The sequence below is a fragment of the Mandrillus leucophaeus genome, unplaced genomic scaffold (assembly GCF_000951045.1).
Source record: "Mandrillus leucophaeus isolate KB7577 unplaced genomic scaffold, Mleu.le_1.0 Scaffold26, whole genome shotgun sequence".
Taxonomy (NCBI): Eukaryota; Metazoa; Chordata; class Mammalia; order Primates; family Cercopithecidae; genus Mandrillus; species Mandrillus leucophaeus.
In genome coordinates this window covers 3,567,390-3,584,235 of record NW_012102698.1, presented here as the reverse complement: position 1 = coordinate 3,584,235, position 16,846 = coordinate 3,567,390, and the positions used below count along the sequence as shown (strand labels likewise).

At 37.9% G+C, this 16,846-nt stretch overlaps 1 protein-coding gene across 1 annotated transcript in view; it reads right to left on the bottom strand.

Moving 5' to 3' along the window:
• ATXN10 (ataxin 10) overlaps positions 1 to 16,846 on the bottom strand; it is a 191,522-nt gene that overhangs the window by 121,133 nt on the left and 53,543 nt on the right. Inside the window, exons 6-7 of the mRNA XM_011984069.1 lie at positions 12,850 to 12,930; positions 1,934 to 2,099 (exon numbers count right to left, since the gene is read on the bottom strand). Of these exons, the coding sequence (XP_011839459.1) occupies positions 1,934 to 2,099; positions 12,850 to 12,930 (247 nt within the window). The remainder of the gene's footprint in view (positions 1 to 1,933; positions 2,100 to 12,849; positions 12,931 to 16,846) is intronic.

Here is a 16,846-nt window from a genome sequence, read left to right as displayed (position 1 = left end):
TCAGCATACAAAGGAACTCTCTATCATCTTCTATTAAAATGTGTTTAAATCAGCTTTATTGAGGTATAATATACATGCAATGAAATAATCCATCTTAAGTATACAGTACAGGGTTGCGTCAAGGTATACAACTAAATGCCACATTCTACTATCCAGAAAGTTCCCTCGTGTCCCCCCCGCAATCAATTCCACTCCTTCATTTCCAGATCCAGGTAACATCTGATCTATTTTCTGTCATGACCAATATATCTGGCCTGCTACAGAATCCCTCAGAAATGGAATCAGCCAGCATGTTCTCTAGTCTGTCTGGCTTCTCTCCCTCCACACTTTTGAGATTCTTCCCTGTTGTATCACAAGTGCATCCTTTTTACAGCTGAGTGGTCCAGAGAAAGAATAATTCTAACTTTATCACAGAAGAAAGGAGAATAGATAAAAACAGCAAGTTCTGAAGTAAAGAGGAGGGATAGAGAATTAACACAAGCTCCCTTCCACGTCCTGATAAAACAAGACCTGAATGACCTAAGGTAGGCTTAAGGAGAGTAAAAAATAGTTTAAATAATTAACAGGGACAGTATACAACTAGGAATCTTCTATAAAGAAGAGAAGAAGCAAGTCGTCTAGAAAGCAGTTTGGAAGTATGTATTAAGAGCTTTAAACATGTGATATCCTTATACATAGCAATCTCACTTCTAAGATTATGTCCTAGGACAACAGCTGTGGAAACTGTGCACAGATGTAACTATAAAGGCATGTACTACAGTATTATCTAAAATAAGTAGAAATAAGAACAACCTACTGCCAGATGTGGTGGTTCATGCCAATAATCCCAGCACCTCGGGAGACCAAGGCAGGCAGATCACGTAAGTCAGGAGTTCAAGACCAGCCTGGCCAATGTGCTGAAACCCCGTCTCTACCAAAAATACAAAAATTATCTGGGCACGGTGGTACACACCTGGAATCCCAGTTATTTGGGTGGCCAAGACAGGAGAATTGACTGAACCCAGGAGGCAGAGGTTGCAGTGAGTCAAGATTGTGCCACTGTGCTCCAGCCTGGGCGACAGAGCAAGGTTCTGTCTAAAAACACAAAAACAACCTAAATGTCCAACTACAGGGATTTGGACAAATAAATAGGAAATTCTTTACTTGAAATGTTATGTTGGCTTTTTTTTTTTTTTTTCTGAGACAAAGGTCTCACTCCATCACCCAGGATGGGGTGCAGTGGCGTGATCTCAGCTCACTGCAACCTCAACCTCCTGGGCTCAAGTGACCCTCCCACCTCAGCCTCCCAAGTAGCTGGGACCACAGACACAGACACATTCAGCTTTTTTTTTTTTTTTTTTTTTTTTTTGCCAAGACAGGGTTTCACCATGTTGACCAGGGTGATCTGAAATTCCTGGGCTCAAGCGACCCTCCCACCTTGGCCTCCCAAAGAAGTGGGGTTACAGGTGTGAGGCACCATGCCCAGCCTATGTTGGCATTTATTTTAAAAGACATTTACAATGTATTATTTATTTATTCATTCAGCAAATATTTGCTAAGTGCCTACCATATACATAGAACTATGGACACAACAGTCAACATTTCTGCCCTCCTAGAGCTTACATTCTGAATAAAAAATGGGAACCTGCAAACGGAAGGCACAGAAAGGCTCCACTTTTAATAGATACATATGTGCACTATGTCTGTGTGCATGTATCTGATGTCATTTGCCTAGAAAATTAACCAGAATTTGTTTAAGTCATTGACTCCGGATGGTAGCAATAAGGACACAGTTTTCCCTTATCTAAATTTTCTAACTATTCTCATATATGGATACATTATTTACATAATATTTTTTAAAACTTTTAAAAAAGAATTCTCATAGAGGACTTGACTGGGTTAGAAAATCTGTCCATTCTCTTTTACCCGAGATTGGGAAATCTCCCTCCCTTACCTCATCATCAGGAGGCTCCTCAGAGGCCAACTTGAGCACTGTCTTGCACTGATCCACAAAGGTGCTTGCAATCAACTCAGCATGCCGCAAAAACACAGGGATGTCATCCGTGGTGAATGGCTCATCACTCGTTATCTTGGCTATCATAAGGTCTAACAGTGTAACTCTGTAAAACAAAGGATTTCTGCATGAATCTATAAGACTTAAATTATACAATGCTAAAAATACCTAGGAAAGCAACTTTAAGGGAATATTATTATTTTAAATTCCTTACCTTGCTTACCATGTCTAGCTAGGAAAAACACGAATAAAGTTAATCTTCATCAATCACCTATTTTTTAAATTCTTAGTTTCTTTGACGTGTCTTGGCCACAGAAACTAGAATTGCTTAAGGCACCTTTTATGTCCATTACTTTCAACGTGAAAATAATTCAACATTTTAGAAATGCTCAGTTTTTTGTATGAATACATCTACGATACAAGGAACAGCAAAGTGAAATGGGCTAACATTTATTCACTATTTTCTACAGAGCTAAGCATTTTACACATGTTGTATCATTTAATCCTCACAAAAACTCCATGAGGCAGGTACTGTCATTAGTTTCACATTAAAGGTGGGTAAATAAGGCTTGGTGAGGTTAATTCACTTTTCCAATGTCACAAAACCACTGAGATTCTAAGCTAAGATTCAATCTGTGCCCTGAGCCAGGTGCTTTAACCACTCATTTGATAGTCTTTATTGTGAAACTTTACTATTTGTTTTAGTTTACAAAAACACAAATCTGAAGACCAAGACTGTGCCATTTTTACATCAATATATAAATTACCAAATAAATATTTCTTTTCAACCATCTCTTTCCTTCTCCTAGGAAAAATGAATCACACATAGGTCAATCTCTCTAGCATATATCAATTAAGATATTTGATCAAAATTATATTTTGATTTGGGATTATATGTATAATTCTCATTTCTATAGAAGAAAGGGTATGAATATCTAAGCTGCTTATTAGCAAATAAGGGTAAATACACTCAAATTAGGCATGGAATATTTCTTACCAAGAGAAAAATTTAAATTATTTACTGCTTCAAGTAAGAAATAAAACTATACCAAACGCTTCCTGTACTGTGGCCAAATGATGGGAAATATCATCAGTCTGGAAAAATCACCTACAGACCTTAACAATTTTCAAAACTCCTAAAACCTCAGATTTCTTGTGGCAATAATTAATCCAAAATAAAACAAATACACAATCCACTCAGTTGAGCACAGTATTAGAGAATTTCTGTTTTCCCTTATTTATATATAATCTTTAAAAATAAATTGAGGCTAAAAGTTCTAAAGTTTGAAATAAAAACTCAACAGTCATCAGAATAGAACCTCTTGAAAGTACAAAAATGCACAGCACCTATGAAACACAATGGAGAACACAAAATATCCAGGTAACAATCAACTGGATGGAACAGTACCTCATATCTCAGTATAAACGTTGAATATAAATCATATAAATGCTTCACTTAAAAGATACACATTGGCAGAATGGATTAAAAAAAAATTACAAACCAAATATCTGCTGTCTTCAAGAGACTCACCTGAAACATAAGGAATCTTACGGAATCAAACTAAAGGTGGTGGAAGATATTTCATGCAAATGGAAACCAAAAGCAAGCAGAATAGCTCTTCTTATGTAATATAAAAGAGACTTTAAAGCAACAACAGTAAAAAAAGACAAAGAAGGTCATTATATGATGATAAAAGTATCGATCCAACAGAAGATATTATAATCCTAAATATATATGCACCTAACTCTGAAGCTCCCAGATTCACAAAACAATTACTAGACCTAAGAAAAGATAGACCACATGACAGGCCACAAAGCAAGTCTCAATAAATTTTTTCAAAATCAAAATATATTGGCCGGGTGTGGTGGCTCACACCTGAAATCCCAGCACTTTGGGAGGCCAAGAAGGGCAGACCACCTGAGATCAGGCATTCAAGAGCAGCCTGGCCAACATGGTGAAACCCCATCTCTACTAAAAATATAAAAACAACTAGGCAGCCGTGGTGGCAGGGGCCTATAATTCAGCTACTCAGGAGGCTGAGGCAGGAGAATTGCTTGAACCCAGGAGGCAGAGGTTGCAGTAAGCCGAGATTGTGCCACTGTAACCCAGCCTGGGCGACAGAGCAAGACTCAGTCTCAAATAAATAAACAGACAGATAGATCGATCGATAGAACTATATCAAGTATCTTCTCAGACCACAATAGAATAAAACTAGAAATCAATTCCAAAAGGAACCCTCAAAACTATACAAATACATGGAAATTAAACAAGCTGCTCCTACATGATTTGGGGGTTAACAATGAAATCAAGACAGACGTTTAAAAGTTCTTCGAAATAAATGATAGCAGAGATACAAGTTATCAAAACTTCTGGGATACAGCAAAAGCAGTGCTAAAAGGTAAGTTTATAGTGCTAAATGCCTACATCAAAAAGTCTGAAAGATCACAAACTGACAATCTAACATCATACCTCAAAGAACTAGAGAAACAAGAACCAACTAGGCCAGGTGTGGTGGCTTACACCTGTAATCCCAGCACTTTGGGAGGCAGAGGCAGGAGGACTGCTTAGTCCAAAAGTTTGAGACAAGCCTGGGCAACATGGTGAAATACTGTCTCTATAAAATATTAAAAAATTAGTTAGGCATGGTGGTGCATGACTGTAGTCCCAGCTACTTGGGAGGCTGAGATGGGAGGATCACTTCAGCCGAGGAAGGTCAAGGCTGCAGTGATCGTGTCACCGCACACAAGCCTGGGTGACAGAGCACAACCCTGTCTCAAGAAGAACAAGCCAAACCCAAAGCTAGCAAAAGGAAAGAAATAACAAAGATCAAAGCAGAACTAAATGAAATTGAAACAAAAGATCAAAATACAAAATATAAAAGTTGGTTCTTTGAAAAGATAAATAAAATCGATAGATCATTAGCTAGATTAACTAAGAAGAAAGAAAATTCAAATTAGCTCAATTAGAAACAGAAGTGGAGACATTATGGCTGGCACCACAGAAATACAAAAGACCATTTAAGACACTATGAACACCTCTGTGCAAACAAACAAAATTTAGAGGAAATGAACAAATCTCTGGAAACATACAACCCTCCTAGCTTGAATCAGAAAGAAATAGGAGGTCTGAACAGACCAGTAACAACCAGTGAGACTGAATCGATAATAACAAAAATTGCCAAAACACAAAAAGACTAGGGCCAGATGGATACTTGGCCAAACTCCACCAGACATTCAAAGAATTGGCACCAATCATACTGAAACTATTCCAAAAGGTTAAGAAAGAGAGAATCCCACCTAACTCTTACCTGACTCATTCTATGAAGCCAGTATCACTCTGATACCAAAAGCAGGCAAGGACATAACAAAAAAAGAAAACTACAGACCAATATCCCTGATGAACATCAGATGCAAAAATCCTCAACAAAATACTAGAAAACTGAATCCATCAGCACAGCAAAAAGATAATTCACCATGATCAAGTGGGTTTCATCTTAGGATGCAGGGATGGTTCAACATACCCAAGTAAATGTGATTCATCACACAAACGGAATTAAAAACAAAAACCATATGATCATCTCAATAGACATAGAAAAAACACTCAACAAAATCCAGCATCCCTTTATGATAAAAATTTAGGCATAGAAAGAACATACCTCAAAATAATAAAAGCCACACATGACAAACCCATAGCCAACCTCATACTTAATGGGGAAAAGATGAAAGCATTGCCCCTAAGAAGTGGAACAAGACAAGGATGTCCACTTTCACCACTTCTATTCAGTATAGCACTGGAAGTTCTAGCCAGAACAATCAGGAAAGAGAAATAAACAAAGGGCATCCAAATTGGAAAAGAGGAAGGCAAACTATCTCTGTCTGCCAATGATACGATCATATACCTAGAAAACCCTGAAGACTTTACCAAAAGGCTCCTAGATTTGATCAATGAATTCAGTAAAGTCTCAGGTAACAAAATCAATGTACACAAATCAGTAGCACTGCTATACACCAACAACCACTAAGCTGAGAAATCAAGAACACAGTCCCTTTTAAAATGGCTGCAAAAAAAAAAAAAAAAATCAAATGCCTCGGAATATACTTAATCAAGAAGGTGAAAGATCTCTGCAAGGAAAACTATAAAACATGGCTGAAAGAAATCACAGATGACACAAACAAATGGAAATACATCCCATGCTCATGGATTAGAAGAACCAATACTATTAAAATGACCATATGCCCAAAGCAATATATAGATTCAATGCAATTCCTATGAAAACACCAACATCATTTTTCATACCATTAGAAAAAAATAATCCTAAAATTCATATGGAACCAAAAAAGAGCCCAAATAGCCAAAGCAATCTTAAGCAAAAAGAACAATTCTAAGGCATCACATCACCCCAACTTCAAATTATACTACAAGGCTATAGTAACCAAAACAGGATTGTACTGCTACAAAGCTAGATATACAGACCAACAGAACAGAATAAAGAAACCAGAAATAAGGCCAAATACTTACAATCAACTGACCTTCCATAAAAGCATACAAAAACAGAAATTGGGGGAAGAATCTCCTATTCAATAAATGGTTCTGGGAAAACTAAATAGCCACAGGCAGAAAAATGAAACTAGATCTCTCACCATATACAAAAATCAACTTGAGATGGATCGAAGATTTAAATCTAAGACCAGAAACCATAAAAATTCCAGGAGAAAACCTAGGAAAAACTTTATGACGTTGCCAAAAGCAAAGCATTTATTACAAAGATCCCAAAAGCAAATGGAACAAAAACTAAATAAATGAGACCTAGTATCATTTATTGCTTCTGCACAGCAGAAGAAATAATCATCAGAGTAAACAACCAACAGAATGGGAGAAAACATTTGCAACTATGCATCTGACAAAGAACTAATATCCACAATTTACAAGGAACTCAAGCAAATCAGTAAGAAAAAAAATAAACAATTCCATCAAAAAGTGAGCAGATGACATGAATGGACATTTCTCAAGAGAAGATCTACAAATGGCCAATGAACATGAAAAAATGCTCAACATCACTAATCATCAGGGAAATGCAAATTAAAACCACAATGAGATGCCACCTTACCCTGCCAGAATTGCCATTATCAAAAAGTCAAAAAAAACAACAAATGTTGCCATGGATGTAGTGAAAAAGGAACACACATACAATGCTGGGGGGAATGTAAAATAGTACAACCTTTATGAAAAGTATGGGGACTCCTCAAAAAACCAAAAGTAGAACTACCATTCAGTCCAGCAATCCCACTGCTGGGTATCTACCCAAAGGAAAAGACACCTGCATGCATATGTTTATCACAGAACAATTCACAATTGCAAAGACATAGAACCAACCTAAGTACCCATCAACTGATGAATGAACAAAGAAAATGTGATATATATATACAATGGAATACCACTCAGCCATAAAAAAGAATGAAATAATGTCTTATGCAGCAACTTGGATGGAGCTGGAAGCCCTTTTTTTTTTTTTTCCAGAGACAGGGTCTCACTCTATCACCTAGGCTAGAGTGCAGTAGCGTGATCTCAGCTCGCTGCAACCTCCACCTCCCAGGTTCAAGCGATTCTCATGCCTTAGCCTCCCTGAGTAGCTGGGATTACAGGCATGCGCCACCACGCCTGGCTAATTTTTGTATCTCCAGTAGAGACGGGTTTTCTCCATGTTGGCCAGGCTAGTCTCAAACTCTTGGTCTCAAGTGATCTGACTTCCTCCGCCTCCCAAAGTGCTGGGATTACAGGTATGTGCCACCACGCCCAGTTGGAGGCCATTATTCTAAGTGAAGAACTCAGAAATGGAAAAATCAAATACCATATGTTCTCACTTATAAGTGGGAGCTAAGCTATGGGTACACAAAGACGTACAGAGTAATATAATGGACACTGGAGACTCAGAAGGCGGGAAGTTAGGAGGAGGGTAAGGAATAAAAACTACATATCAGGTATAATATACACTACTCAGGTGACAGATGCACTAAAATCGCCGACTTCACCACTATACAACTCATCCATGTAACCAAAAACCATTTGTACCCCCAAAAGCTACTGAAATGTTACGTCTATATAAAATAGATAGCCTATCTATCTATCTATCTATATATATATATCTCTCTCTCTCTATCACAAGTAGATCTATCTACATATATATACACATATATATATACACACACACACACACACACACGATTTTCAAGGAATGCAACAAAAGAGGCCACCTATTCCGTGTGGCCCAAATGCCTGCTCTAAATATATTCCTTTTAAATTGGATTACATAATGTAGCAGTTATTGCTAAGTATAAGAAGTCAGGATCCCTGGCTTCAGGGAATTTGGCACCTAGTTCACTATTACTTGAATAGGTAATGAAGTAGAAGAAAATAATTGTATCAGATTTGTGAGTGTTAAGGTATCCACAGATAGTGATGTGGAGAAATTAGAAAGAAAACAGATGGGTTACAACTGAAGAAAAGAACCAAACAATAGTACAGATCCTGAATTAGGGGCAGATCCCAAACAGGCAGTCCTGAGTGAGGATAGGAAGGGTGGGCCCCCAGGTGGTGGAAATCCAAGTTGTTCAGCAGCAACAGGAGACTCCGGTGTCCAAGTGGATGAAGTGCAGGGAGATCTGCAAGTGCTAAAGGGAAGTGGAAGCACACGCTGCCTTCCTTACACAATGACACACAGGCCAGCCTCCTCTGGCTCAACTTCTCCCTGGCCCAGTAGATGCCGCCTATATAATGCAGCTTTATTATATCGTTATAACATGAGAGAGCTAACGATGTGGATACTGAGTGATTTCAAAGGAAAGAAGGGGGCAAAGTCAGAAATGAATCTTTAAAATATAAAAGTACAAACTAAGTTTGAATATCACCTCAGAATAGACTATCCTTCATTAAATGATCCTACTTACATTAAGTCATCTGCCATTTAAACCTTCTAATGGTTCCCACTGTTAAGGAATGAGTCTAAAAGCTCTTTGGTCTGGCATATGGGTCCCCCCACCACACTCCACCCAACCCTCTATCTCTTCCTTGAAAATATAAAAGAATACAAGTGGTCTAACAAATGCTAGTTACTCATTGACTTATTCACTGTGGTGTGAAGGATGCAAAAGTAGGAAAGACCCAGCTAGAGGGGTTAGAGGCTAGCTGTCTAGAATTATTACACATTGGTGTGAAAGTCTTGCTCCCTTAACCCAGAAATCATCACTCAGGCTGCTTTGACTTCACCAGACACACCCCTCCAAGCAGAGCCACGCTGCCATAATTTTGTCTCTCAATCACTGGCTGTTGTTAGCATTCTATTTCTAAGTCTATCCTGATTAAATATAGTACTTACATAGTCTGCCTTAAAATTATGATTGCTGTTTTTTGTTTGTTTTTCATGTGACAAAGTCTCGCTCTGTTGCCCAGGCTGGAGTGCAGTGGAGCAATCTCAGCACACTGCAACCTCCACCTCCCGGGTTAAAGTGATTCTCCTGGCTCAGCCTCCAAGTAGCTGGAACCATAGGCCTCAGAACTCCAATTTGGAAAATGTCAAGAATAATACCTATTTCACAGCATTTGTGAGGATGAAGTGACAAGGGCTACGTGGTGCCTTCTACACATAACAGTGATGCTACCTGGAGAAAACGGCAAGGTCATCAGCATAGAAGCAGTAGTTGTCATACTTGTAGTTGCAGTAATAGTAGTAATAGCATGGAAGCAGGAATAGCAATAGCTCACGTTACAGATTAAGGTATTTGCCCTGGGTTACAGACGTACTGAGGTGGTATTTGAACTCTTTCTGATGCCAAAGTCAATTATCCTGCAACACGTTTATGGGGGTGATCATTACATGCCAGGCACCGAGAGTTTTATACATATTTCAATCAGTTATCACAACAATTTCATGGGGTAGCTACTATTACTACCCTCATTAACCTATCCAAAGTAGTAAGTGGAGGCACTAGCATCTGTCCTTAACTACAATGCTGTACATACACATTATAAACCTGAAAACTACACAAGCTGTTTACCATGACCAGCTAGTCCAATTTGTTAATATTCACTCCAATTCACCTGGAAAGGAGACCAGACAAGTATGTAAATGTAGGCTCTCATTTTTGCTGAAACACGTCATGTGAATTGATGAGAGTCTATATCCAAAATGTCCCCACCAAGTAATCTGCACAAATAGACTACCAGCCTCTGGGTGAAGAAGTCCACTAATTTTGACAACAATGAAAAGAACTAGCACAAGAAAAAAGCTTAAGAATTTACACAGCACTTTCACTCTTGTACATAAAAATGCATGGTTATTACTCTCACAGTGAGGACAGGGACTGTGTCTCTGTAATGTTCACATGCACTCACTTGCCCTCTCACGTCTCACCATGGGATAACACAGCAAGAAAGCCCTCACCAAATGCTAGTGCCATGTTCTTGGACTTCCCAGCCTCAGACTGTTAGAAATACATTTCTTTTCTTTATAAATTAGCCACTCTGCGGTACTCTGTTATGGCAGCAGAAAACAGATTAAGACAGTGGATGCACCATTTACATTCCCACCAGTGGGAAATAAACAGTGCACAAGGGTTCCAATTTCTCCATATCCTTGCCCAGACTTCTTCTTTTCAGTTTGTTGATAGTAGCCATCCTAATGGGTATCAAGTGGTATCTCATTGTAGTTTATTGTTAATCAGTACCGAGTTTCTGACATACAAAATGAAAAAGTTCTAGAGGTTGGCTGCACAACAAAGTGAACATACTCAACACTATTGCACTATACATTAAAAAATGGTTACAATGGTAGTCTGGCATGGAGACCCACACCTGTACTCCCAGCTACTGGGGAGGCTGAGGTGGGAGGACTGTTTGAGGCCAGGAGTTTGAAGCTGTAGTGCACCATGATCACACTTGTGAGCAGCCACCGCACTCTAGTCTGGGCAACACACAGCAAGACCCTGTCTTATACCTTTTCCAAAAAAGAAAAAGAAATGGTTACAATAGTAAACTTTATATTATGTGTGATTTACCACAATTTTTTGACAAAGGCTATCGTCAAAATCTAGTCAAAGATTCCATAGGGTAAACTAGGGCTGTGACGAAAAAGAGAATAAATACATAAGACTTTGGGATGATATAACTGATAAGGTTTACTGACCAGTATGAACTGAAAAGGTAAAGTGGAGAAGGTGAGTTTAACCTTGAGGTTTCCAACTTACTAGATAATATTACCTTAATCAGTATACTAGCTGAACACTTTACTGAGTAAGAATATTCATTCATTCACTCATGCTTTCACTGAAACACTTTTTTTTTTCTTTTTGAGTACCCGCTATGTGCCAACCACTGACTGGAAATGTGGAATGAAGAATAAGGAGGGATGAATCCTCGCACTCAGGGCGCCAACAATCTAATGGAAATGTGCTACAGCAACAAGCAGGTATGTGACATAACACGATGAATGAATGATGCGATGAAATGACAGCTCATCTCCTCCAGAAGAAAAATAAAGCAAGGACAAGGGGAGGTGGCAACTGAGCAGAACCTTGAATGAAGTAAGGATGCACCTGATACAACTTTATCAATAAAAATAGAACATTTTTAGTCTACCATTCCCATGTAGTTATGTAATAAATCATTTAAAAATAGATAATTTAGATAGACTATGGAAAATATCAGCTTGAATATTAAAAATACAAATAAACTGTGCATTCTTCTTGTATTCAGGTGTTCCTTACTGCAAAAAAACTTACTAATTTTTAGCACTGTATATCGTATTATTTCTTTTAGGTCAAAAAACTACAAATACTTCTCTATCTGTAATGGGGGTATACATACAGGGAAAGAAGCACTGGAATTGGACTTATAAACCTGGTATTTCATATGACTTTAAAAGCATAAGCTTTTCCTTTTTGTTAAAGATATTAAAGAAGAAAAATGACCTAATTGATAAAAGACTACAAAAAGTACACAAAGCTTAACTACTGAAACCTAAAGAAGTAAAAAGTCCAAAACCACTAAAACTCGTGACTACAATCAAAAGATTAACAACTTTAAGAAATTTTCATCATTAGATCTGTAGTTTCTGAATATATTTTGTTATTTTCCTAAGGCAACATTTCTAACAAGGTTAGGAAAAACATATACTACTGAAATGAAAAGTGTACTGCAAATTACATATTCAATCCCCTTAATTTACAGGTCAAGAAACTGAATGCCTTGTACCTTACCATAGAGGTTTAGGGAAAAAAAATACACACACACACACACACACACACATACACACACACGAAACTGAATCCCAACAAGGTCACATGAAGAACTATAATCATAGCAAGGCACAGGGCCAGTGTCTTAGAACTCCTAGGTCACTGCTTTTCCTACTACATTAACTGTAACATTGCGGACAGGTGTCAATTTTATTTTAGTCCGAATTATCCATCAGAAGCCTACAAACCTAGCAGAGTGTATCACAAATAATAACACCCATGACCTAAACAAATGAGTACACCTCAAATATTCAACTGTAATACACAGCTACATAAATTACTATTCTAAAATCCAGGCACATGCATAAGATTTTGTTCTTAACGTTTTTCTTAATATGCATTTACTGAATAATGGCACCAACCTGGATCCTGCTACCCTCCATAAATCACTGCCTATTGTGGCTAAGCTGTAATGTTAACCAACCAATTTAAAACCATTACCAACAGAGAAACATGCATTTAGAGATTCTGTGCCAACTCAGAAACCACACAGCTTTTCAGTCACGTGCACAGAATACCCTATATGGAATGCTAAATACTGAAAATGATGCTGGCTGGGGGGTTACCTTTCTTGATTGTTCAGTTTGGGAAACATGGCTTGTACCAATTCCGGGCTTTTCAGAAAGAGGTCTGTAATAATCAAGACCCTAGGGAAAAAAGAGGAGGAAAGTTTAGTTACTTGAAACAAAGTAAGAGAGACATGACATGCCCTTATCTACTTTATAAGCACAGCTTACACACAAAAGCATTTCTTTTCTGTGAATTTTTGATTTGCTGTAATCTTAAATGTTTTAAAAGGTTCACATACTATTAATCTATTAGCAGCTAAAAGGAAAAAAAAATCCTAAAAATATTTTTCTCCAATTTTACTTCCGAAAGCTTTATTGAAATAATTTAAATTGATTCAACAGGAAGACACGGGCTACTATAGCTTTTATCTAAGTTGAGAAAGAAAAATTCTTCATTTAGTAACAAGATCAGGTATAAAAAAAAAACACACTGAATTGCTTTAGTCAGAAGCTAACTGCTATAATGAACCAGAGAAAGACTTGTCACACTTCCATTACTGGCTTGATTATTCACTCTTTAAGAATTCTCAAGTTACCAAGAAAACATCCTCATTGTCAAGCAATGCACTCATCTAAACTTAGAGATCAACTTAGGGAAACCCCAAGGCAAAGATTATAGAGGCATAGTTCTTCAAAGCACCCCTGTGACAACTGAAAAGATTCAACAGTATTATTAATTAATTCTGAATTATATTTACCAGAAGGCATCTGAGGAAAAGACTTAAGAACTAAGGAATATACTGTTTATAACCAGGTTATAGTAATAAAAATTGACTGTGAGCATTAAATATACTGACACATAGTTTAATCACTTCACAAATACAATACAATAAAACTATATTCAGTCTGATAACCAAACAAAGCATATTAACTACTACAATACATTGTCATTTCACATAAAAGCAAAATTCAAATACATACTCTATTTCCTCTACAGCATTTAAAACAGCTGATCAACACTCTGATGTAAAATATTCCTAACAATAACGGATAATATTTGGAATTCTCAAACAGTATTCCTATCAATCTGGGCAGGTCAATAGAAACCCATGCATTCCAAGCTGGATACACAGACTAAACTGAGATCTTAAAGCTCATTCATAATTCAAGTACTTAGAATTCAAAGCATTTCCCCATAGGAATATCAAAACACAATATTCCAAGTCACAAGCCATAGTTCCAAATATATTCTCCAAACAATAAAGACCTATATTTCGACAGATAATTTACAGAAGAACATGTTAAGTGCTGACAGACACATATTAAGGATTATATAATAGAAACAAATGTATCTAACCAACAGGCTGGGGGCAAGAGGTGGCGATGGACAGGGGGCAAGAAGATCAAAGAGGCTAGAGGAGGTATTTTGGCAATCCCTAGAAGAAGGAAAAGAAGACAGCATTTAAATTAGAGGTGGAAGAAAGGACTTAGAAAAACAGCAAGAAGGAAAGAGCAGCAGTGTGTTGGGGGAGCTATAAGTAATAAAATACTATTACGGCTTCATAAGGAAATCAGGACCCAAAAGCATGGGTCTTCAGAGTGTCTCAGGTGAAGAAAGTTGCCTCAACTAAGGTTTGAGTTTATTGAAGATTGATGTGATAACTACACATTCTTTCATAATGTTGGTAATTACTGCTCTCTTTCTTTATTCTTGAACAATTTTGGTCAAAGATCAACTTTTGCCTCTGTGAATTTTTTCTACTGTTTTTGTCTTATGTTTCATTGATTTCTGCTTTCATCTTTTATTTCCTTCTTTCTTACTTATTCAGGACTTACTATGCTCTTCTTTTTCTATCCTCTAAAAGTAGAACTGTGGGTCACTGATTTCAAATCTTTATTAACAGAAACATTCAAGGCTGGTGGCTCACACCTTGTAATCCTAGTATTTGGGAGAATGAGGTGGGTGGATTACTTGAGGCCAAGAGTTTGAGACCAGCCTGGCCAACATAGCATAGTGAAACCCCATCTCTACCAAAAACACACAAAAAATAGGTTGGACGTGGTAGTGCATGCCTGTAATCCCAGCTACTCAGGAGGCTGAGGTATGAGAATCTCTCGAACGCAGGAGGCAGAGGTTGCAGTGAGCCAAGATCGTGCCACTGCACTCCATGCACTCCAGCATGGGCGACAGGGCAAGACTCTGTCTCAAAAAAAAAAAAAAAAAAAAAAATTGGAAGCATCCAAAGCAATAAAGTCTCCTCTAAGCGCTGCTTTCATTTTTGTTGTTGTCTTTTTAAGACACGGGGTCTCGCTCAGTCACCCTAACTGGAGTGCAGTTGTGCGACCATAGCTCACTGCACCCTCAAACTTCTATGTTCAAATAATTCTCCCACCTCAGTCTCCCAAGTAGATAGGACCACACACATGTGCCACTATACCCAGCTTTTTTTATTTTTATTTTTTTGGTACAGACAATGCCTTACTATGTTGCCCTGACTGGTCTTGAACTCCTGGCCTCAAGCTATCCTCCCTTCTCAGACTCCCAAAGAGCTGGGATTACAGGCATGAGCCACCACACTTGGCTGCTTTTGCTTTATCCCACAAAACTTGATACTTCAGTTCAAAATATTTTCTAATTTGCCTGTGATTTCTTCTTTGACAAATCAATCAGATGTGTTAATTTCCAAAAGTTTGGAATTTTTCTAGAAATCATCTTATGTGCAAGAGAATGTACTCTATGATTTCAATCCCTTACACATTTACTGAGACTTTTCTACAGCCCAACCTACGGTCTAACTTGGTGAACATGACACATGCACGTGAAAAGAAAGTGGAGTTTGGAAGTGCTGAGGGAAGGTCTATAAATATCACTCAGGTGAAGGTGGCTACCTACAACAGTACTACCGAGATCATCTGTATCAGGGGTGTCCAATCTTTTGGCTTCCCTGGACCACGCTGGAAGAAGAAGAACTGTCTTGGGGCACAGATAAAATACGCTAACACTAACAATAGCTGATGAGCTTAACAACAACAACAAAATAACAAAAACAACTCATGTTATAAGAAAGTTCACGAATGTGTGTTGGGCCGCATTCAAAGCCATCCTGGGCCGCATGCGGCCTGCAGGTTGGACAAGCTTGATCCATATCGTCATGTTTATATAATGTATAAAACATCAGTCTATACTGATATTTGTCTATGAGTTCTGCCCATGGCTGAAAAGCAGGTGTTAAAATCTCCAACTATCGCTTCTGCTTCTGGACATATTGGAATAACAATTTACCCTCTACCTTAAACAACATAAAATCAGATGATACATATAAACAGTTCTTAAACAGTGGGAAACAGACTGGGTCTGCTTCACTTTGGAAATTTTCTTCTTGAAAAACCAAAAAACTCCTAATAAATGCTCAATAAATGTGATTTGATCAATATGTTTATAAAATCCTTAAGGACTTAAAATAGTAGAACTGAGACATAGTAAAGGAAGGACTAAGTTCTGCATGCTGGAATGTCTGTTTAGGAAGCAAAAGTTGAAGTAAAAAAGTTGTCCATGGATGGAGTAGTAAGGGTACAGGGATTAGGGCAAGGACGGAGGAAAAGGGGAGACAGGTCTCAGCCATGACAGTGCTCTGTTGCTGGGACCACCAGCATCATCTGCAACAAAAATGAGAGTGAATCCACACTGCAACATTTAAACCAACATAAATTCCAAGTAAATCAAATACTTAAATAATAAATTGAAATTATATACTAGAGGAAAGCCTTGGTAGAGGAAAGGCCTTTACAGCTATTATCAAAACTCTGGAACACATTTTCTTAAAAGACTGATAAATTCATCTACTAAAAAAATCAAAAACTTTTACATAAAAAAGTACCACATGGCTGGACACAGTGGCTCACGCCTGTATTCCCAGTACTTTGGGAGGTCAAGGTAGAAGGATTGCTTAAGGTCAGGACTTCAAGACCAGCCTGAGCAACATAGTGAGACCCCATCTCTACAAAATAAAAAATAAATCAGCCAGGTGTGGTGGTATGCGCCTGTGATCCCAGC